Here is a 22810-nt window from a genome sequence, read left to right as displayed (position 1 = left end):
TGATATTTATTCCCTGTATACACCACCAGCCCGTGCAGTGTAATATGTCTCCTTCACACACACGTCCCCCCCTCCCTGCTCTGTGGTTTGCTCTGTGTTTCCCCCGTGATAACTTGAATCCTCCCGATGATAAGTGAGGTCCTATGTAGACAGAGCAGGGGAGGGGGGAGGAGCTGTGGACAGAGGGGGGAGGAGCTGTGGACGTCCTCATTCTCCCCCTGCTTGAATCTTACAGATAGGGGCGTTTCTGAGGATGAGCCTATGGCTGCCTCACAAAGCACCCGCTCATGCATATGCATAAGCAGGGAGGAGCTGACAGAGGCTAGGGGGGAGCACAAACACTGCTGGGAGGAAGAGATCTCCGTCCCCAAGATGGCGGCTGCAATGTAATGAATAGGGGACGGACGCAGGACTACTGGGCTATGCTGGCAACTCTAATATCTCAGAAACGGCTGCATATAGGTAAATAGGACTAATTGACTGAATTGTATAACTTTTGTTTGGGGAACATTTGGGCAGGGATTTTTGACCACTACAGTTGTCCTTTAAGTATATGGCAATCATGGTAATGAATTATGGGAGCTGCAAACGTCACTCCCAGGTATTCCAACCCATTGGTCAGTTTGATTGTTTATCCATGGATTTGCCAATGAAATGTTTGGAATTCTTCCATGAATGTCACATCCTGTTTGATGACATCACACAGGGGAGGTTTTATAAATCCCAGTTTGGCTCAAACACACGCCATTTGCCCTATAGCCCTTGATAAAGCCACTTGTTAGTGGTGAAACGTCTGTGGGGGGGCGATGTGTGTTTAATATTTTAATATCATCAGTGTAGGTCCATGCCTACCTCTTTGTTGCGGACTGCAGCCGAAACAATTAAACAGTGCAATATTAGTGTATGGTTACCATACTAGCATGTAGTTACATGCAGATCCACAAGTTTACAATGTTATTAAAGGGACCTACCTGATTGAATATTTTAATAATAGGCAATAATTAAAAGTTATGTTTTATTGGAGCACAATCTTTAGTGGATGGGAAATATAGGGTACTAGTGATCACCTTGAGTGATCAGTTGTAATATATTGTTGATATTTACCCTCCATCCATAGGTCCAAAATAGTGATATATCTCCTGTAATAATGCCACGTATCCCAAACCAGCTTGATTGTGAGATGTTCCTGGTCACTAATACGAAGAATGCTTTGGGGAAGAAGCCATATTTTGTCACTTTACATCTGTTGTTTCCATGAGAAAGAATGGCTCCCTCTCCAACAGTAATGGTGTCAACTCCTAGAAAGAAGAGTAAAAAGGAATCTGGATGATACAGTACTCAGGCAGAAGCAAACTAGATTTTTTTTAGCTGCTGGAAAGATAAACACACCTCTGTTCAGAATCTTTTTAATATACCTAGAGAAGTTCCAGGGAGCAGGTCAATGGGACAGTCATAAGGAGGTAGAGTCTTAGCCTTCCATTTACTGTCATCAAAGACATTGGGAAAAACAATACTGCCCCCAACATAACACACAAACTCCATTCAATTACTGGATCATGATGTTTGGCAACCAGGAAAGGCCTAGAATCCTGTAAAGTCCGTGAGGCCATCATACATTGGATCAATTAGAAACTGAAGTTTCCTGAACAATCCTGCAGAAAACGAACTTTAGCCTCACAGTAAAAACATAAATTATGACTTTGTCACTTCCCCTAAGAAAGCTTGACGCTCTCCAATTGCATGGTCTTGACCTGAGATGGTGTCGTAGAAAGTAGAAGTGGTTTCTGAAAATAGGGTACCTGGTACATTTAGTCTTATGTTGTCCTTCTCAGAACCAGGTGTCTATCTGCATGGACAATAAAATAAGTTAGTCTACAGAGTTGGGGAGATAACAACCCACTAACTTGTTTGTAATGCAGTCCACCAGACCTTCATACATCATTTTTCCAGGCAAGCTCAAAAACGAAAGTATGGAACTGAATAGCATATTGCTTTTCAGTACAGTTGTCTTGGCTTAGACAGAGAGGAGAAGTAGTTGCAGACTATGCCTGACCTGGTTCTTCAAACAGTCTTCTAAATGTAAAGTAGAAAAAAGAAAAAGACCAGAGGACAGCGCCTCGTCCTTGTACACTGGAATCCAAGTACAAAAAATAAAGCAGTATTCTAAAATCAAGGTTTTTTTGCTAAAATAAATACCCTTCCAGGATTATACATACAGCAAGCAAAAAGGCCAGTTCATTAACACAAGCCGAATGTCTTTCTAAATCCGAACTCAGTATTCAGAACGGTTAAAACCCTGGTAATGAAAGGTCTTGCAATTTAATCACTACCTTTTTGAATAATGCTACCCCAATCAGAACCATTCTCACCAAATATTGGGATATTTTATGAAATTACCCTTTTCTTCGATCCGCCCTCCCATCAAAACCCAGAGTTACCTACTGGAGAGCAAGGTCTCTGAAAAATATCCTTGCCCCCAGCAATCTGAAAAATCTAAATAAAGAAAAAAAGCCAACATTTCTCCACAAGAATGGTTGTTTTAAATGCAATCGCACACGGTGTAAGTGCTGCTCTTCTCTTGCACACGGAAAAACCTCTTTCATGTCCAGCAGCACTAAAGACACTTTCCAAATCAAGATGAGGAAAGGGTAAAAGATAATGAACCTCCGGATGACGCCTTCCTTGGAAATTGTAAAAACTTGCCAGAGCGTTAAAAAGGCAAATTTTTATTTCTTAAAATGGTGCAACTTAAAAGTTTCTAATCCGGACAGGATTCTTCGTCAGGCAGTATGAGTTACAAGAAAAAAGGCGCCAGTTTTAAATGTTCAGATAATGAAAAAGAAAACTGACATCCTAAAAATTAAAGCCGACCAGCACAAAATCCCTGCTAATGAGTTAAGGCCCTTAACTCAGTGCAACACCATATGGTAAGGTGCAATATTTTACATTCATCTTACTGATTACCCCGCAATATTTCACTAGGAGCGCACCTCTTTTTGTTCATTTTTACTTCACTTTCCAAATCAAAAGCCACATGACATGTGACTCCCAATATGTCATATATCTTTTGGAGTGTACTTGCGGCCTACAGTATGTAGGCCACACCATTCAGTGCCTCCGTAATCGTATGAATAAACACCGGAGCAACATAAGTTTAAATTACCAATTGCATAGTGTTTCGAGACACGATTTGACCCACCATCGTGCTAATTTTTCAGATTTTACAGTGACTTGCATTGAATTTATTGATAATGATGTCCCCCAGAGGTTTAATAGACTGCGACAGCGAGAAAAATTTCTGGATATTAAAGTTATGTACTTTATTTCCCTCAGGTCTTAATGAATGCATAGAAAGTAACTTTTTGTTTTTAATTTATTTTTCAGCTCACCATTTTTTATTGTATAAATGATCGTTTTTTATTGTACTTATGACGCATTTCATATACACATTTTACCTTTCCTCCCCCTTATTCTTCCTCCTTAATTACTTATTATTATTTTTTATATGTACTATAAATAAAAATTTTATCATACTATTATATATTGCTACCAATCCCTACCATGCTTTATTTTAACACCACTTCACATTTATAGCTTTATTCATATTTATAATCATACTTTTTTAAATCATATTTTTGATATTTATCCATTCTGCCATTATGCAGTTCTTTTAGGGGAGGGGGAATGGAGTCACCCTTCCAAAAAGGTAGATAATATATAATATTTAACAATGCTAGACTAAAAGTTGTGTGTTCAAGGCTGTGCCCCAACACATGGACTGATATATCATCATGCTGTAAGAACTTCATCTTTTGTTTTCTGAACTTGCCTTGCTAAACTCTTTTATATATTTTTGTACCTGTATGTCATTTGTTCCTGTATTTTTATGCATAGCACTGTGATACCTTTTATCAGATTAAATGTTTAATTAATCAGCTCTGGTCTTTGATCTCTAAATATATGAGCTCACCTTTCTGAAGGAGGCTCTGGTAAAACACGTTTATCTAAGGGTTAATTTGGTGACTTGCTGGGACTAGTAGTGGATACCCAGAGGTCTGGCGGCTTTAACCCTTGCACCATCACACTCTCTCTAATGTCTTGGCTGGACCGATAGGGTGTGATCGTGACTACTGGTGGCAGCATCGGGATATATTTAGAGATTTTTAGTGCTTGCTGGATTTTACCTGTAGGGAAATCTTAGCGCTAAAAAGAAATTGCATACATCTTCTTGTGTGTAAATTCCAAAGACGGAGCTCAGTGCTGGTTTATAAGACATACAAAAAGAGTGCAAGACAGTTCTGTCCTCCCCATCTCCTGTTTTACCTCCTCTGTCTCATCTCAGAAATATGGAGGCATATCGCAAGCAGTCCAAGCCTGCACTGGAGCTAATGTGCCAAGAAAAGGACATCCCTACCGCAGGAAAGAACAAGGAACAACTTATTGCTGATCTTGTGGAGTATGATGCCGTGCAGAAGAGCAGGACAGTACTCCACATGAGGCCTTGGACTCTTATATGCGGACTGCCTTACAACACCTTGGGAATGTGGATGCCAATATGAAACTCCAACTGCTTCTCCAGTACCAAACTGCTGAGAGAGAGGCCCAGGCACGAGCCGCAGAAAGAGAGGCCCAGCGAAGGCATGAACTGGAGGTTCTGAGGCTGAGAGGGGATGCTTCATCTGCACGGAGTGATGTGCAGGATCAAGGAGACCACAAACCCCGCTTGGAAGATTTCCCCATATTGGAGGAAGATGGTGATCTGGATGTGTTCCTGAGGGGATTTGAAAAGGTTTGCCAGCAGTTCCATCTACCTAAGGAACAGTGGGGACGATATCTAACCCCACGGTTGCGAGGGAAAGCTCTGGATGTGTTTGCTTCTCTTTCCTCGGAGAGTGACCAGGACTATGAGGCAATAAAATCTGCCCTGCTCAAAAGTTTTAATCTGACTCCAGAGACTTATCGGAAAAAGTTTCGCACTTTGCAACAAAGCGCCACAGAAAGCTGCACTGAACATGCAGGTCAGCTAAGGACTGCATTCAGGCAATGGACTGGGGGCCTACAAGTCACTACCTATGAGGCCCTGGAGGACTTGATGGTCCTGGATCAGTTTCTCCAAACACGGAGCTTTGAAGCCAGAGAGTGGATTTTGGACCGCAAGCCCAAGACAGCCATGGAAGCAGGAGAACTAGCAGATGACTTTGCCAACAACCGGGCGCCAGCAGCAAAGCGTGGATCTGCACAAGCTAGAGCAAGTACCTGGAGGGGAGCCACACAACCACAAAGCACCACCAGGTCAGCCAGGAAATTCTTGCCATCATTCCCAAAAGCAACAGGAGCCACATTGGGTCAGGGGGAAACCCGCCGATGTTACAGATGCAACAATATTGGGCACCTGAGTGCCACGTGCCCCAACAAAAAGAATTCTCCACCAGTAGCTGGAGGACACACAGCCGTTCTTCTGGTGTCCGGAGCGGTGGAGAAAAGAGCGGATAACCTGCAGAGTGTAACTGTGGGTGACCGGGTGACAGTGGGTTTGCAAGATTCTGGAGCCTCCTTTACCTTGGTGCGTCCAGAAGTGGTGGATACAGAGGACATCATCCCTGGAAGAATCATGGCTTTAAAAGGAATTGGAGGTGTGCGGCCTGCTGTTCCCATGGCCCGTGTGTACCTGGATTGTGGTACAGGCAAGGGTTTGCGGGAGGTGGGGGCCTCTGAGGACATCCCTGTTAATGTTCTGCTGGGGAATGATTTGGGTCGGATGCTCTGTCATTATGCTCCAGAGGACACTACCTGCACACCGGATGGGCTAGGAGAGAGCCCTGTTCATTCTGAGGTACTGTGCGAGACACTGCGAGATGTGGTAACTGGGAGGGAGTGCAGAGGATTGATAATTGTTTACCTGTGATTGAACGAGTAATGTTTCCCAAAAGTGAAGTAGGGGTGTATTGTGAAACGTGATAAATGGGAGGGAGTGCAGGGGATTGATATTTGTTTACCTGTGACTGAACCAGTAATGTTTTCCAAAAGTGGAATGGGGTGTATTGTAAAATGTGGTGATAATGCATTGCCAATGCCAAAACCTAGTGGAGATGGGCTAGGGGGAGGGGTTGGTGTGCCCCTGGTGACATTTAAGGATGAGGGACCAGCAGTGAGTGATATGTCCCAATCCTGTGAGCCTAAGGAGGAGGAGGGAAGGAGTGATAGCCCTGTGTATGATGCCTGTAACATTGTTATGTCTGGAACTGAGGGAGAGGAAGGTGGAGATGCTAGTTCATCTTGGGGAAATGTGCTCCCTGATGCCCCAAGATGGGGGGAGGGAAATGAGCATTTCCGGGAGGCTCTGCGCAGTGACCCTTCCCTTGAAGGGCTGAGACAACGTGCTGAGCATACAGATTTTGACACAGATGGGTATCGGGGTATATTGGGAAAATGATATCTTGTACTGGAAATCCCTTTCCAAAGGCATGCTAGGGGCCCAGGAGAGAGAAAGGCAGTTAGTGGTTCCTAGGCAGTACAGGAAAGAGCTGCTGAGGTTGGCCCATAAGACCCCCCTGGCAGGACATTTGGGAGTGGCCTATGCGGTCATAGAGAAGGAATGTCTAGCTGTGGTCTGGGCTTTGCAAAAATTAGAGCCATACCTGTGTCATAACTGATCACAACCCTCTACATTGGTTGGACAGAGTGTCCGGTAACAATGGCACCTTGAAACAAATGCTAAAAACATTTGTAGAATTGGAGAGCAGAGACTGGGAAAAGTATTTACCCCATCTGTTATTCGCTTACAGGGAGGTACCCCAAGAGTCTACAGGTTTCTCGCCCTTTGAGTTATTATATGGTCACAAAGTGCGGGGACCCCGAGATTTAGTTAGGGAAGAATGGGAAGGGGGGCTACCTGCCCCTGAGACTTCTGTGGTGGAGTATGTTCTGAGATTCAGGGACAGGATGCAGGCACTGACTGGGCTGGTACAGGACAAGCTCATAGCAGCACAGTCCAGGCAGAAGTACTGGTACGATCACAATGCAAGGGACCGGGTCTATGAAGTGGGACAGAAGGTAATGGTTCTGAACCCCATCAGGCAGAATAAGTTGCAGGCTGCCTGGGAGGGTCCCTTCCCCATTCTGCAGCGCCTAGAACCCACCACATATGTAGTTGCCCTTGATGAGAAAGGTCAGAGGCAGAGACAGTACCACATTAATATGGCATACTATGACCCTGAGGAGGTGGTACTCAGTGTATGTAGTGCACCAGAGGAAGGGCACGGTAGTGATCCCCTACTAGACCGAGTGGAGGAAGCTAAGAGCCAGGGATCCCTTCAGGATGTAGAGATCAATCCACAGCTCTCAGCTACAAAGAAAAGGCAGCTAAATGAGGAAATAGGCCCCTTCAGTGCCATCTTTGCCTGGGAATGCAAGGCCCGTGGTGTCAAGAAAAGAAATAGACGGTTAATGGAGACAGATCTATCAGCCTGGCACGGCAAGATCTCTCTGTCCCCATCTTAAGGGGGAGGTGTCAGGCCCAAGGCCTGATTATTAAAATCCTATATGTGTATTATAAATTATAACTGTGTGATGTATTATCCAAGACATAGGTGAGAGGTCAATCAGACTGTGTTTTTGTGTATTACATTTTATTGGGGGGGTCTGGCTGTTTGTTTACATCTCCTTTGAAGTCAAAGGCTTTTTTGAAGTCGTGCACTCTGGTGGGATGCCCCACCTGGTGGGATCAGAGCAGAGGGGGGATGGAGTCTCCCTCCCTAGAAAGCAGATATGATATTTAAACAATGCTAGACTAAAAGTTGTGTGTTCAAGGCTGTGCCCCAAGCTGACAAGACCATCCTAGGAACAGCTGGACCCTCACTCTCAAAAGACTGCTATACCATCATGCTGTAAGAACTTCATCTTTTGTTTTCTGAACTTGTCTTGCTAAACTCTTTTAGATATTTTTGTACCTGTATGTCATTTGTTCCTGTATTTTTATATAGTCAGCACTGTGATACCTTTTATCAGATTAAATGTTTAATTAATCAGCTCTGGCCTTTGATCTCTAAATAAATGAGCTCACCTTTCTGAAGGAGGCTCTGGTAAAACACGTTTATCTAAGGGTTAATTTGGTGACTTGCTGGGACTAGTAGTAGATACCCAGAGGTCTGGTGGCTTTAACCCTTGCACCATCACACTCTCTCTAATGTCTTGGCAGGACCGATAGGGTGTGATCGTGACACCCCCCTCATTCAGCTACCAAACACACACTTTACACTGCACCCGGCTTTCCTAGGTGCAGATATGAATAAACACCGGAGCAACATAAGTTTAAATTACCAATTGCATAGTGTTTCAAGACACACGCATCTATAGCAACACATCACGGCTGACCAGCGGAGCCTGAGCGTGCCAGGGTTTACTGCCATGACACGCATTAACATCATGACAGTGCGAATCAAGCTTCATTTCCACTTTTCCTGTACGCAATCCCTACCCACATAACAATGCATTAGTTACTACACAGTGTTATTATTCACTTGGGGCTCGTTTTCAGCGTCTATTATATAATATACATTATATCCCCCCCAGTCTCTACAGTGGTTCTTTACAAGTATATTTCAGTGCAATTACAGTGACCCCTCGACATACGATAATTTCAACATGCAATGGTCTCTCAGAGGCCATCACATAGTGATGGCAGCATCAACATACGATGCTTTTTTTTTATGTCGGGGCCATCGCATAAACGGCTATCCGGCAGCGCAGACTGCTTCAGCTGCCACCGGATAGCCCTTTACGGTGCCCCGTGTGGTCCGCTGACGATCACTTACCTGTCCTCGGGGCTCCGGCGCGTCCTCTTTGGGATCCCCTGCATCGTCGGCGCTCTCCATCGTCGTCATCACGTCGCTGCGCACGCCGTCCCGTCATCCAATAGAAGCGGCGTGCGTAACAACGTGATGGCGGCGACGGAGAGCGAGGATGCCGGGGAAGCAGAGGCCTTGCCGGAGTGTCGGTAACACCCCGGGGACGCGGCGACAGTGATGGACGGCGACATTCCGGGCAGCGGTGACGGTCCGGAGAGGCGGGGACAGGTGAGTACAACTTTCTCTAACAGTGGTCTACAACCTGCGGACCTCCAGATGTTGCAAAACTACAACACCCAGCATGCCCGGACAGCCAACGGCTGTCCGGGCATGCTGGGTGTTGTAGTTTTGCAACATCTGGAGGTCCGCAGGTTGTAGACCACTGTCCTATACTTTACATTGCACGGATCCCTCAACATACGATAGTTTCAACAAACGATGGTCCATTTGGAACGGATTACCATGGTATGTTGAGGAACCACTGTATTCTGTTATGTATATGATGACCTTTTACCTTTGCACCATCCTCCAGCTTGTATGATAATTATCCTGTCTATGTAAACCCCACATGCCTCATGTTGTGTATATACTACAGTCAGTCAATCTGATGAAGGGATAGTTTCACCCCAAAACGCGTCATTGTTTTAATGCTGTACATCAAATAAAGTTGCTGCACTTTGCCACTTTATGACCTGAGTGTGACTACTTCCTCTGGGATCCTGAGCGCCTGCTGCAATTTTTTCCTATCCCAATCCAGTTCTAAATGTAAAGACAAAATTAAAGGAATTTTGTAGTTAAAATTAACTGATCACCTATCCAAAGGATAGGGGATAAGTTATAGATCGCTGGTGGTACGACCGCTGGGGTCCCCCATGATCTCCTGTACGGGGCCCAGCAGTCTGCAGTTAAAGGGGTGTGCCGACTCCCACACGAAGCAGGGACTGACACGCCCCCTCCATGTGTGCCATAAAGAAACATGGAGGGGGGGGTGTCGACTGCAGCTTCCTGCAGGGGTCAGAATGGCTGCTTCCTGCAGGGGTCAGAATGGCTGCTTCCTGCAGGGGTCAGAATGGCTGCTTCCTGCAGGGGTCAGAATGGCTGCTTCCTGCAGGGGTCAGAATGGCTGCTTCCTGCAGGGGTCAGAATGGCTGCTTCCTGCAGGGGTCAGAATGGCTGCTTCCTGCAGGGGTCAGAATGGCTGCTTCCTGCAGACTGCTGGGGCCCCATTCAGGAGATCGCGATGAGCCCCAGCGCTCAGACCCCTTGTGATCTATAACTTATCCCCTATCCTTTGGATAGGGGATAAGTTGATTTTCACTGCACTACTCCTTTGGACACTCCCAACAGGGGGGTTGCCCAGACAAGTTCCTCATCAATTAACAAAGAAACTATGAAGGCCACCTTTGCTCGATTGGAGGAGACCTGATGTGCCAGTACCTTGTGATGGAGGGACTGGTTAAGAAACCTCTCAGGCTTGGAGTCTTCTTTACAATTATAAGCCAAGGAAAGATGTGTGGTAGCCCGTGGGGGGTGTAGGGCAGTTGGGGTGTTGCTGAGCGGTATTTCAAGGGTGTAATTAACTCTTGTCAGTCGTGACGCCAGGGTGAGGGTTAATACTGTGATGATTGGCCTACCGCCACCCTTCCCAAGAGCGATAGGGAGTTGAAGAATAAATGAAATGTCCACAACCAGAGCTTTGCTGAAAACTGTCGGAAACTTTACTGAAGATTTTCTGTAACATGGGATAACAGGAACAGTCCATATAACAAAGTCTATATACAGCATAAGCAAGCGGAGATTGACATGTGGTTGGGACCTTGTAAGTTCTTTTAGCTTAGGAAGATTTGTTAAGCACAGATCCGCTGGATTTAGGGGTTTGTTTAGGTCCAGTGATCCTGCTAGCTTTAGCGGGGAAGTTGTAAGAACTCACTGTTTTGTCTCAGGCCGAGGCCGGCAGGCTTTGGCCCAGTAGTTGCCGATGACAGCTGTGCAGGTCTTTACTCATCAGCAGCCCACAAGGAAAGAGAGAGATTATTGGACGCAGCTCCCTTATATGGGCAGGGGCTGGCCGTTTTAGGATTGGTCCATACCATCTGTCATTCACTGTTACAAAGTGTTATGGGTAATCACATGACCCATGAACCACCAAAGGTCCTTTTACCTACCATAGAGTTCTGAAGCCCCGTCACATGAGCTAAGGTCCTGCGACGTTATGAAGGTTAGAACATATTATATACAGCATTTACATTTATTTTAGCATAATATTAACTTACTGAGAGGTGACTAGGGGATGACAAGGGAAGCGGACCCCCACAGTTCCAAGGAACTCTGACTTTGGGGACCCCCAACCAAGGTACGGTATGCAATACGGTACCAGGACACCACAGATGGATGGTGGAAGTTGTGAATGCTACGCGTGACTGTTGCAGTAATGAAATTTTACAGATGCAAGAACAGTAAACAGAGTAGGTACAGTCTGCAGAATCTGGTAGAGTTGATCATGGTGGGTCTTCTGCCGTGACAATTCTGCAGTCAAATAATCAGTCTCAGGCAGGGGAATGTCAGCGGGATTCATGACCTGAACAAATAGACATAAGGCCCCTGGCAGTGGTGGTGAATGGGCTAGGTCACTTATGGGTTGATGTAGGGCTATGCCAGGTGGTGGTATCTAAGGGGTTATGGGAATTTTCACCCTTCCCCACAGGGAATCCCCAGGTTGCTCCCCTTGATGTACTTTATGAAAGCAATAATATCAAGTATACCTGGTATTAAATGATGGGCTATTTGACCCATTTTTTTCAAAAGACCAAACACACGTCTGAAAATGAGGCACAGTTAACACTCTTTGAGGCGCAAAATAAAGATCCCTAATAACAGAAGTCTTTGAATATTCCCCCCACAGTCGTACAGTCAGCGGTTGCGGCAGGCAGCGATCACGGCAGGCAGCGGTTGCGGCAGGCAGCGATCACGGCAGGCAGCGGTTGCGGCAGGCAGCGATCACGGCAGGCAGCGATCACGGCAGGCAGCGGTCGCGGCAGGCAGCGGTCACAGCAGGCAGTGTTTGGTTGTCATAGGTTACAGGCAGATGGTCGAGTAAGAAAACAAATCAGATCCTTATAAACAGGTGTTTGATCAGTGCAGCTCACAATCTAGACCCACTGAGACTGGGGACTGAGGATAACTAAGTAGGGCACAGAACCCAATGTGCCTATAATAGAAATATAATAAATGAGATACAGTAAGCCCTCAGGTCGCCTACAGTCTGTGGATATCTCTTTTTAGTTTAAAGGAAATCTGTCACTACACTTACGCACATTAACCAGCAGTAATGGCTAGAAGTGCGGGTGACACTGATTAAAACGATATAACACACTGCTCAAAACATAAAGGGAACATTTAACCAACACAATGTAACTCCAAGTCACTGACACTTGTGTGAGATCCCACTGTCCACTCAGGAAGAACACTGATTGACAATCAATTTCACATGGAACAGACAACACGTGGAAATTATAGGCAATTAGCAAGACACCCCCAATAAAGGAGTGGTTCTGCAGGCGGTGACCACAGACCACTTCTCAGTTCCTATGCTTCCTGGCTGATGTTTTGGTCACTTTTGAATGCTGGCGGTGCTTTCACTCTAGTGGTAGCATGAGACGGAGTCTACAACCCACACAAGTGGCTCAGGTAGTGCAGCTCATCCAGGATGGCACATCAATGTGAGCTGTGCCAAGAAGGTTTGTTGTGTCTGTCAGCGTAGTGTCCAGAGCATGGAGGCGCTACCAGGAGACAGGCCAGTACATCAGGAGACGTGGAGGAGGTCGTAGGAGCGCAACAACCCAGCAGCAGGACCGCTACCTCCGCCTTTGTGCAAGGAGGAGCAGGAGGAGCACTGCCAGAGCCCTGCAAAATGACCTCCAGCAGGACACAAATGTGCATTGTGCAAAAGTGTCCACTCTAACGGTCAGAAACAGACTCCATGAGGGTGGTATGAGGGCCCGACGTCCACAGGTGGGTGCAGTAGTTTAGTTTATGTATTTAAGCAATCAGACATTAATATGAACTAAAGAATTGTGGACCCTCAGGGGGGCCCACACGGGTCCCAATGGTATTTATCACTACATTATGTGCTTTCTTACCTGAGAAATTGATCTCATAGCAGTGCCTGCCCACGATGAAAGGAACAACTGAGGTGGGAAATGCGAGATACACGTTTTCTAGGTCTGAAGAAGACATGGCGGTGCTCGCTGTTATCACGTTCTAAAAGGATCAGAAACAGGGAAAGTAAAATCAGCTGTCAACTTTCACATAGTATTTGTAGTTTTGCTCCCCTCATATTGGGCAGGGAGATCTCAGGGTCATGGGGTGGCCACATTCTCTGCCCCCTGGAGATGATTGGGTGCCCTGTACTGAACTTACAGATTGGCCATACGGTGTCCAGGCGCCATTTTTATGCTTCCAGTACCACAGCCACTCGGTGGTCAGGTCGTATCCAGGCGGCTTCTTGACAGAAGAGACAGTGGAGAGACGACGAACGGGGTGCACGCCGGACCTCATAGTCACAAAGTCAATTGATTGAACGCTGTAAATGACAAGTGGGAGGAGTTACTAGATAACGCTCCACCCCCTAAGATATGCACATGTAATGTCCCTGTTGGAAGACAACACCCAGCATGGTTTGGATACACGTGGAGCGGTGGACTGAGATGGAGGTCAGCACAAGAGACAATCGAATGAAAAGGGTCGCAATGGAATACTAGTCAATCAAAGTAAGCCTTGCACTTGAGTGATACGAATGAAGATGAGCGGGTTGTATCTGCTTTCATATGGCCATGTCATAAAGCTATAAACTGCCCTGAGATATTCTCAATAGACTAAATATGTGGATGAAGAGCTAAGAGCGCACCTAGAAGAAGAAAAACTGCATCTAACCCCTGGGGTCATCAAAGGGGCAATAACCTATTCTAAGTAGGTGCTCGTTCACACTGCCGTTGTGCTCCAGTAAATGAAGCTCCTCCTGCCAGTTCTTCAGAAGGACGGGAGTTGAGTGAAGTAAAGTGCATGTCCTCTTATTTTTCCACCATTAAACTATGCTTAAATAGGGTTCCCTTTGTATGTATTTGTGTTATCTAGTTAGTAGGAAATCCCTTCAAAGATCCAGTTGTCCTCAGTATATAATAAGGTATCACAAAACCCAGCAGATTATACTGCCCCAGTATGTGTTATCCAGCTGCCATGTGTATGAAGCTGTTTTGAGGAACTTTTCCACAAATTCAATAAATCTGTATATGGAGACACCGGGAGTTAATGTGCAAAAACTGTCTTGTGTATTACATTGCATTAATAGCATATACAGAGATATTCCTGGAGGGTAAGGGTTAAAATTACATATGCCTTGTCTTAGAGGAATTATGCTGGCCACATCATGCTTCATACAAAGAAACATATAGAAGGGTTTTGGGAAATCTAGGTCTGATTTTTACTAGATTGACATTTCCAAGCTCTGTTTCTGCTAAACATTCCTCCACCTAGACAAAAAGTGTACTCCTGGATGTAATCCTGTCCTGTAACATGCTTAAAGGGGTACTCCACTGGAAAACATTTTATTTTTTATTTTTTCAAATCAACCGGTGCTAGAAAGTTAAACAGATTTGTAAATTACGTCTAATAAAAATCTTAACCCTTCCAGAACTTATCAGCTGCTGTATGATCCACAGGAAGTTCTTTTCAAATTTCCTTTCTGCCTGACCACAGTACTCTCTGCTGACACCTCTGTGTATGCAGCGTATTTCATGCTGTGCGTATCCTTCGCTTAACACACACACAAGGCTTTCCGGCGGCAGCTCTATGTGTGCAGTGAGTTTCGAGGCGGTTTTTGCGCAGCATAAAATACGTGCCCTTAATGTGAATTTTTTTTACATGTGCCTTTAGTAATGATGTTTATTTACCTACTTGTGTGTGTGGAATGTTGTGCTGACTATTCATACTATTTAGACTATTCGTCAGGGAATGAATAAACACCGTTCCAATATAATGAATTCCTTCATGAAGCACAGCGTCTCTCGCCATGTTTGTTTGGAGGAGACGTTAATGTGTTACAATTGGTTATGATTGAAACTAGAGATGAAAAAGTTTGTTTCGATCCGAATATTTTTGCGGCGAATCTATATTAAAAAAGGCTATTTCTAGCCTACATACAGCCTCTATAGGGGTAGACACTTTGCTGTGTCCTAAAACGCATATGGAGTGTGCTGGGGTAGTGAAATAATACTGTTATTCAGAATAGCATGCAGATTACCGGCATCGCTCTTAGAATCACTGCCGCACAGCAGCACAATGACAGAGCCTGGAGGTGGCATCAGTGTCAGGAGACCATATAGTGGCTGAATGACACAGCGTGGAGGTGTTGGTAGCATGAGGAGACCATATAGTGACTGAATGACAGCGCAGAGGTGTTGGCAGCATGAGGAGACCATATAGTGACTGAATAACATAGTGTGGAGGTGTTGGCAGCATGAGGAGACCATATAGTGGTTGAATGACACAGCGTGGAGGGGTTGGTAGCATGAGGAGACCATATAGTGGCTGAATGACACAGCGTGGAGGTGTTGGCAGCATGAGGAGACCATATAGTGGCTGAATGACACAGCTTGGAGGTGTTGATAGCATGAGGAGACCATATAGTGGCTGAATGACACAGCGTGGAGGTGTTGGCAGCATGAGGAGACCATATAGTGGCTGAATGGCACAGTGTGGAGGTGTTGGCAGCATGAGGAGACCATATAGTGGCTGAATGGCACAGTGTGGAGGTGTTGGCAGCATGAGGAGACCATATAGTGGCTGAATGACACAGCGTGGAGGTGTTGGCAGCATGAGGAGACCATATAGTGGCTGAATGACACAGCGTGGAGGTGTTGGCAGCATGATGACACCATATAGTGGCTGAATGACACAGCTTGGGAGGTGTTGGCAGCATGTGGAGACCATATAGTGTCTGAATAACACAGCGTGGAGGTTTTGGCAGCATGTGGAGACCATAAAGTGGCTGAATGACACAGTGTGGAGGTGTTGGCAGCATGTGGAGACCATAAAGTGGCTGAATGACACAGTGTGGAGGTGTTGGCAGCATGAGGACACCATATAGTGGCTGAATGACACAGCGTGGAGGTGTTGGTAGCATGAGGAGACCATATAGTGACTGAATGACACAGCGTGGAGGTGTTGGTAGCATGAGGAGACCATATAGTGACTGAATGACACAGCGTGGAGGTGTTGGCAGCATTAGGAGACCATATAGGGGCTGAATGACACAGCGTGGAGGTGTTGGCACCATGAGGAGACCATATAGTGGCTGAATGACACAGCATGGAGGTGTTGGCAGCATGAGGACACCATATAGTGGCTGAATGGCACAGCGTGGAGATGTTGGCAGCATGAGGACACCATATAGTGGCTGAATGACACATCGTGGAGGTGTTGGCAGCATGAGGACACCATATAGTGGCTGAATGACACAGCGTGGAGGTGTTGGCAGCATGAGGACACCATATAGTGGATGAATGACACAGCGTGGAGGTGTTGGCAGCATGAGGACACCATATAGTGGATGAATGACACAGCGTGGAGGTGTTGGCAGCATGAGGACACCATATAGTGGCTGAATGACACAGCGTGGAGGTGTTGGCAGCATTAGGAGACTACATAGTGGCTTAATGACATAGCGTGGAGGTGTTGGCAGCATGAGGACACCATATAGTGGCTGAATGACACAGCGTGGAGGTGTTGGCAGCATGAGGAGACCATATAGTGGCTGAATGATACAGCGTGGAGGTGTTGGAAACATGGGGAGACCATATAGTGGCTGAATGACACAGCGTGGAGGTGTTGGCAGCATGAGGAGACCACATAGTGGCTGAATGACACAGCGTGGAGGTGTTGGCAGCATGAGGAGACCATATAGTGGCTGAATGACACAGCGTGGAGGTGTTGGCAGCATGAGGAGACCATAGAGTGGCTGAATGACACAGTGTGTGTCAGGATTCGGCAGGCTGATGGTGGATCCTCTGTGTCAGAGAGGGATTGGCGAGGACCATACCGGTGGACCGGTTCTAAGTTGCTACTGGTTTTCACCAGAGCCCGCCGCAAAGCGGGATGGTCTTGCTGCGGCGGTAGCAACCAGGTCGTGTCCACCGGTAGCGGCTCAACCTCACTGACTGCTGAGACTGGCGTGGTACAGGAGGACTAGACAGAGGCGAGGTCAGACGTAGCAGAAGGTCAGGGCAGGCGGCAAGGTTCGTAGTCAAGGGCAACGGCAGAAGGTCCGGAAACACTGGTAATGGAACACACAACAACGCTTTCACTAGGCACTGAGGCAACAAGATCCGGCAAGGACAGGAAGGGGAAGTGGGTTTATATACAGATGGAGCAGGGAAGCTAATTGACACTGATTGGGCCAGTCACCAATTAGTGGTGCACTGGCCCTTTAAATCCCAGAGAGCCGGCGCGCGCGCGCCCTAAAGAGCGGAGCTGCACGTGCCAGGACAGACGGGGAACGGGACAGGTGAGTAGATTGGGATGCGACCCGCGGGCGGGCGCGTCCCGCTACGCGGATCGCATCCCCGCCGCCAGTGACAGTGCAGCGCTCCCAGTCAGCGGGTCTGACCGGGGCACTGCAGTGAGGAGAATGAGGAGGACCCGGAGCGGTCGGCGTAACAGTGTGGAGGTGTTGGCAGCATGAGGAGACCATATAGTGGCTGAATGACACAGCGCGGAGGTGTTGGCAGCATGAAGAGACCATATAGTGGCTGAATGACACAGAGTGGAGGTGTTGGCAGCATGAGGAGACCATATAGTGGATGAATGACACAGAGTGGAGGTGTTGGCAGCATGAGAACACCATATAGTGACTGAATGACATAGCGTGGAGGTGTTGGCGGCATGAGGAGACAATATAGTGGCTGAATGGCACAGCGTGGTGGTGTTGGCAGCATGAGGAGACCATATAGTGGATGAATGACACAGCGTGGAGGTGTTGGCAGCATGAGGAGACCATATAGTGGATGAATGACACAGTGTGGTGGTGTTGGCAGCATGAGGAGACCATATAGTGGATGAATGACACAGCGTGGAGGTGTTGGCAGCATGAGGAGACCATATATTGGCTGAATGACACAGAATGGAGGTGTTGGCAGCATGAGGACACCATATAGTGGCTGAATGAAACAGCATGGAGGTTTTGGCAGCATGAGTAGGCACTAGGCCTTCACAATCCCTAAGATTAAAAGAGGAATTTACAAATTTAAACCGAAGATTTTGGATAGCGGGTGCTACCTATCATAACAAAATTTTTATACCCAGGCCCAGCAGCGGCATTAGTAAACCATATATTGTCTGAATGACACAGCCTGGAGTTGGCTGATGCATGAGTACACACCAGGGCTTCACATTCCCTAAGAGAAAACACAAGCATTTCTTGAAATTTTTAAAGAAGATTTAGGACAGTGGGTGCTACCTATATATTGCCTGAACGACACAGCCTGGAGTTGGCTGATGCACGAGGAGACCATTGAAATGGCAGATTTTTTTATTTGAAATTTAAATCAAACTTTTAGTGTCCCGGACCCTGGCGTGGGGGTACAAAGGACCTAATCAAATAAGCCCCCACAGGGCTCATGTGGACGTGAGATGTAGGCGCAACCTCTCCATTGCCCCGACCGGCAATTTTTTGTTTTTGTACCTTTGTGTAAGAACAAGCGCATATCCAAGAGTCCAGGAGACTCTATAATGCAGGACGGTGGACCAAAAAAGACAATCTTCTCTAAAGTAATGTTTTCTGAAATAAAGAAGCAGAGTTCATCCCTCACCGTATTATTTTTGAAAATTTTAATTAAAAAATCACATACAACAAAGTGTTCAATGGTATAATGGTTATTATTCTGAGAAAATTATCAGAAAATTTTAAAAAACAGTACCCCAGAAGCATCATGAAGGCAAGTAGTTCCTGAAAGACACAAGAGCAGTCAGGAGTAGGCATCAGCAGTACCCAAGAGGCTTTCATAACTCCTTACATTGCACGATCAATTTTGAAATTTCAATTAAGCATGTATGTAGCTAGTGCAAACATCCAAAAATTAAAGGCCCAAGGCAAGAAGCATCAGTGAGGCGAGTAGTTCCCGAAAGACACAGGATGAGTCAGGAGCAGGCATTTACAGTACCCAAGAGGGTTTCATAACCCATTACATTTAAAGATCAATGTTGAAATTTGCATTAAGCATGTATTTAGCTACTGCTAAACATCCAAAAATTTAAGGCCCAAGGCCAGAAGCATCCGTGAGGCAAGTAGTTCCTGAAAGACAGAGGATTCAGGAGCAAGCATTCGCAGTACCGAAGAGGGTTTCATAACCCCTTACATTTCATTTTAAAACTTTTATTGGTTTTCCAACAATAAGAAACATTTCACAATAAAATAGGCAGCGCAGATAAACTGCAACAAAACACAGGTTCCAAATAGCAAAAACAGTAATGATGTCCAGCGTCTACATTGTACATGTTTAAGTGAGTCCAGTAGCTCGACATGTGTGGGGAAATCCTTCCCGGGAATGGTCAATCGTGAATCTCACGCTCAAATAAAGGGATTTGAGGGAAGGTAAGTCCAGCGGACAAGTCAACATCAACAACGTAAAGGCATATATCATATCAACAGTGAAATTACCAACATAGTATGAATGGTCATCACTAGAGCTGAGTAAAAAAAAATCATAGGAAAGGAGGAAGAGATAGGAATAGAGGGCAAGTGAAGAGTGAGAGTATTAATGTGGGAGAAACTCAGGAGGGGAGAAAAATACAGAAAGAAAACATGGAGAAGTTAAAGGGGTACTCCGGTGAAAACCTTTTTTCTTTTAAATCAACTGGTGGCAGAAAGTTAAACATATTTGTAAAATTACTTCTATTAAAAAATCTTAATCCTTCCAGTACTTATTAGCTGCTGAATGCTACAGAGGAAATTCCTTTCTTTTTGGAACACTGATGACATCACGAGCACAGTGCTCTCTGCTGACATCTCTGTCCATTTTAGCACCCACAAGGGGCAGCATGGTGGCTCAGTGGTTAGCACTGCTGCCTTGCAGTGCTGGGGACTTGGGTTCAAATCTCACTTAGGACAACAATAAATAAAGCATTATTATTATAATAACGTCAGCAGCGAGAACTGTGCTCGTGATGTCATCAGAGAGCATTCCAAAAAGAAAAGAATTTCCTCTGTAGTATTCAGCAGCTAATAAGTACAGGAAGGATTAAGATTATTTAATAGAAGTAATTTACAAATATGTTTAACTTTCTGCCACCAGTTGATTTAAAAGAAAAAAGGTTTCCACCAGAGTACCCCTTTAAGTAGAGAAACCCAGGGACACATAGTGGGGACTGCGAATCCAGAGGTCCCAATGCGTCAAGAAATGTAGATCTCTGTTATTAGCTAAGGCGTAGGTATGCTCATATTGGAATGTAAGGTTCACAGTAGAGAGGATCTCAGAAAGATTTGGGCCCTCTCTGGTCCTCCATCTCCTAGTAATACAGAGTTTAGTTGACATAAATAAGTGTGCCAGTACCGTTCTCGATACAGTAGGAAACTGGTCTAGGTCTAACATAAGCAACACAGTGGCGGGGTTCAGTCGGAAGGCCGTACCCAGAATTCTAGAAGCCACTAGTTCTATTCCCCGCTAAGTCAAGAGCAATGCCGGGCATTCCCATAGTATGTGTATCAACGTCCCCAACTCTCCGCAACTCCTGCAGCAACGGTCAGAACATGCAGGATCTATTTTATGCAGCCTGTAGGGTGTATAGTACCACCTGTGGACAGTTTTATAGATCGCCTCTTGATGGTTAGCACTTCTAAATATGCTCTGTATGTTACGGAAAGCTAGGTCCCATTGGTCTAAGGTGATTGTGCAGCGTAAGTCTGTTTCCCATTTCTCCATAAAAGGCAGGTGGGTAAGAGTTGTCTTGTCTCCCAATAAAGTGTAAAAGAAAGAAATACCCCTGGACAATGTAGAGGATGTATTTAAGGAGCCAAGGAATCTCGCAGGAACACGAATAGTATCAAGCCATCCGGTGTTGAGCAAGCTCCTGATTTGTAGGCTTTTATAAAATTCCCTATGTGGAAGTGGATAGCGTGTCCTGAGGGTCGGGAAGTGGATAGTGTCGGTTGCATCTAGTAGGTGTTACGCCGAGTGCTCCAGGTCCCTGCTCCTCCCTGGAGCGCTCGCGGCGTTCTCTTCTCTGCAGCGCCCCGGTCAGACCCGCTGACCGGGAGCGCTGCAATGTCTCTGCCGGTGGAGATGCGATCCGCATAGCGGGACGCGCCCGCCCGCGGGTCGCATCCCAATCCACTCACCTGTCCCGTTCCCCGGCTGTCACGTCCCGGCACGCGCGGCCCCGATCTCTAGGGCGTACGCGTGCCAGCTCTCTGAGATTTAAAGGGCCAGTGCACCACTAATTGGTGCCTGGCCCAATCAGTGTCAATCACTTCCATTGATATAAAAACCCACTTCCCCTTCCTGTCCCTGCCGGATCTTGTTGCCTTAGTGCCCTGAGAAAGCGTTTTAGTGTGTTCCCAAGCCTGTGTACCCAGACCTTCTGCTGTTGCCCCTGACTACGACTCTTGCTGCCTGCCCTGACCTTCTGCTACGTCCAACCTTGCTCTTGCCTTGTCCCTGTGTACCGTGCCTGTCTCAGCTGTCAGTGGGGTTGAGTCGCTATCGGGTGGAACGACCTGGGGGTTACCTGCTGCTGCAAGTCCATCCCGCTTTGCGGCGGGCTCTGGTGAAGACCAGTAACCCCTTAGATTCCGTTCCCCTGGTACGACCCACGCCATCACCTCACTGACACAGGGGATCCACCTCCAGTGTCCTCGCTGCATATCAGTCCGGATCCTGACAGTAGGTCCCCTACGTAAAGTATTCCAGCAGCTTTCCATACGGATAGGTCCAGGTCAGGAATACAGACAGATATGGGATCTATCGGAATATGTTTAGGAGGGCATCTAATAAGGTTTGGGAAGTGTCTAGTACTAGTCCTCCAAATGTTCTCTGTAACATCGATAGCTGTAAAGCCAATACTAGCCATCGGTGTGTCAGATAGTGTGGCTAAAAGCCTAGTTCGTAAGGAGCACTCTGGGCTAAAGGACTGTTCAAGCGCAACCCATAGTTTGGTTGATGTACCTGTCCACCAATATTGGCTCTGATCCAAGATACAGGCTCTATAGTATCCCTCAATGTCTGGTCTGCCTAGTCCACCTGTCAACCTGTGTTTTGCCATAGTCCGTCTAGGGACGCTAGGGCGTTTCTGCGTCCAGATGAAGGTATCCAAAATGTTATCTATTGATCTGAAGAATGAGTTGGGGATCGGTATAGGTAAAATGCGAAATAGGTACATGAGTTTTGGAAGTAAAAGGCCGTCAACCTTCCGAACCAGGAGACCATCCGACCTTCATATGAGAAGAGAGTAGAGGTAAAGCTGGATAACAATGGTAGGAAATTAGTTCGAAAAAGAGAGGTGGAAGGATACGTAAGGTAAATTCCTAAATAATGGATACTACCATGTTGCCAATCTAAAGGGAATGCGGGTTGCAGGGATTCTAGTAGGGAGGAGGGGAGGCCTACAGGTAAAGCTTGAGATTTGGGGAGGTTTAGCTTATAGTAAGAAAGTGTGCCGGAGGCGGTTAACAAGTCAAAAAGGGACAGCAAAGAGATTTGCGGGTTAGTTAACCCCTTAAGGACGCAGGACGTAAATGTACGTCCTGGTGAGGTGGTACTTAACGCACCAGGACGTACATTTACGTCCTAAGCATAACCGCGGCATCGGAGCGATGCCCGTGTCATGCGCGGCTGATCCCGGCTGCTGATCGCAGCCAGGGACCCGCCGGCAATGGCCGACGCCCGCGATCTCGCGGGCGTCCGCCATTAACCCCT

The 22810-nt window shown here is 46.4% G+C and overlaps 1 protein-coding gene across 1 annotated transcript in view; it reads right to left on the bottom strand.

Annotated features, from left to right (window-relative positions):
• The window catches only part of LOC130267776 (protein mono-ADP-ribosyltransferase PARP12-like), a 145496-nt gene that overhangs the window by 71232 nt on the left and 51454 nt on the right, over positions 1 to 22810 (bottom strand). Inside the window, exons 7-8 of the mRNA XM_056517957.1 lie at positions 13266 to 13428; positions 12986 to 13106 (exon numbers count right to left, since the gene is read on the bottom strand). Of these exons, the coding sequence (XP_056373932.1) occupies positions 12986 to 13106; positions 13266 to 13428 (284 nt within the window). The remainder of the gene's footprint in view (positions 1 to 12985; positions 13107 to 13265; positions 13429 to 22810) is intronic.

Source organism: Hyla sarda, chromosome 4 (assembly GCF_029499605.1).
Source record: "Hyla sarda isolate aHylSar1 chromosome 4, aHylSar1.hap1, whole genome shotgun sequence".
Taxonomy (NCBI): Eukaryota; Metazoa; Chordata; class Amphibia; order Anura; family Hylidae; genus Hyla; species Hyla sarda.
The sequence above is the reverse complement of the archived record's forward strand: the minus strand, read 5'-3'. Positions and strand labels throughout refer to the sequence as shown.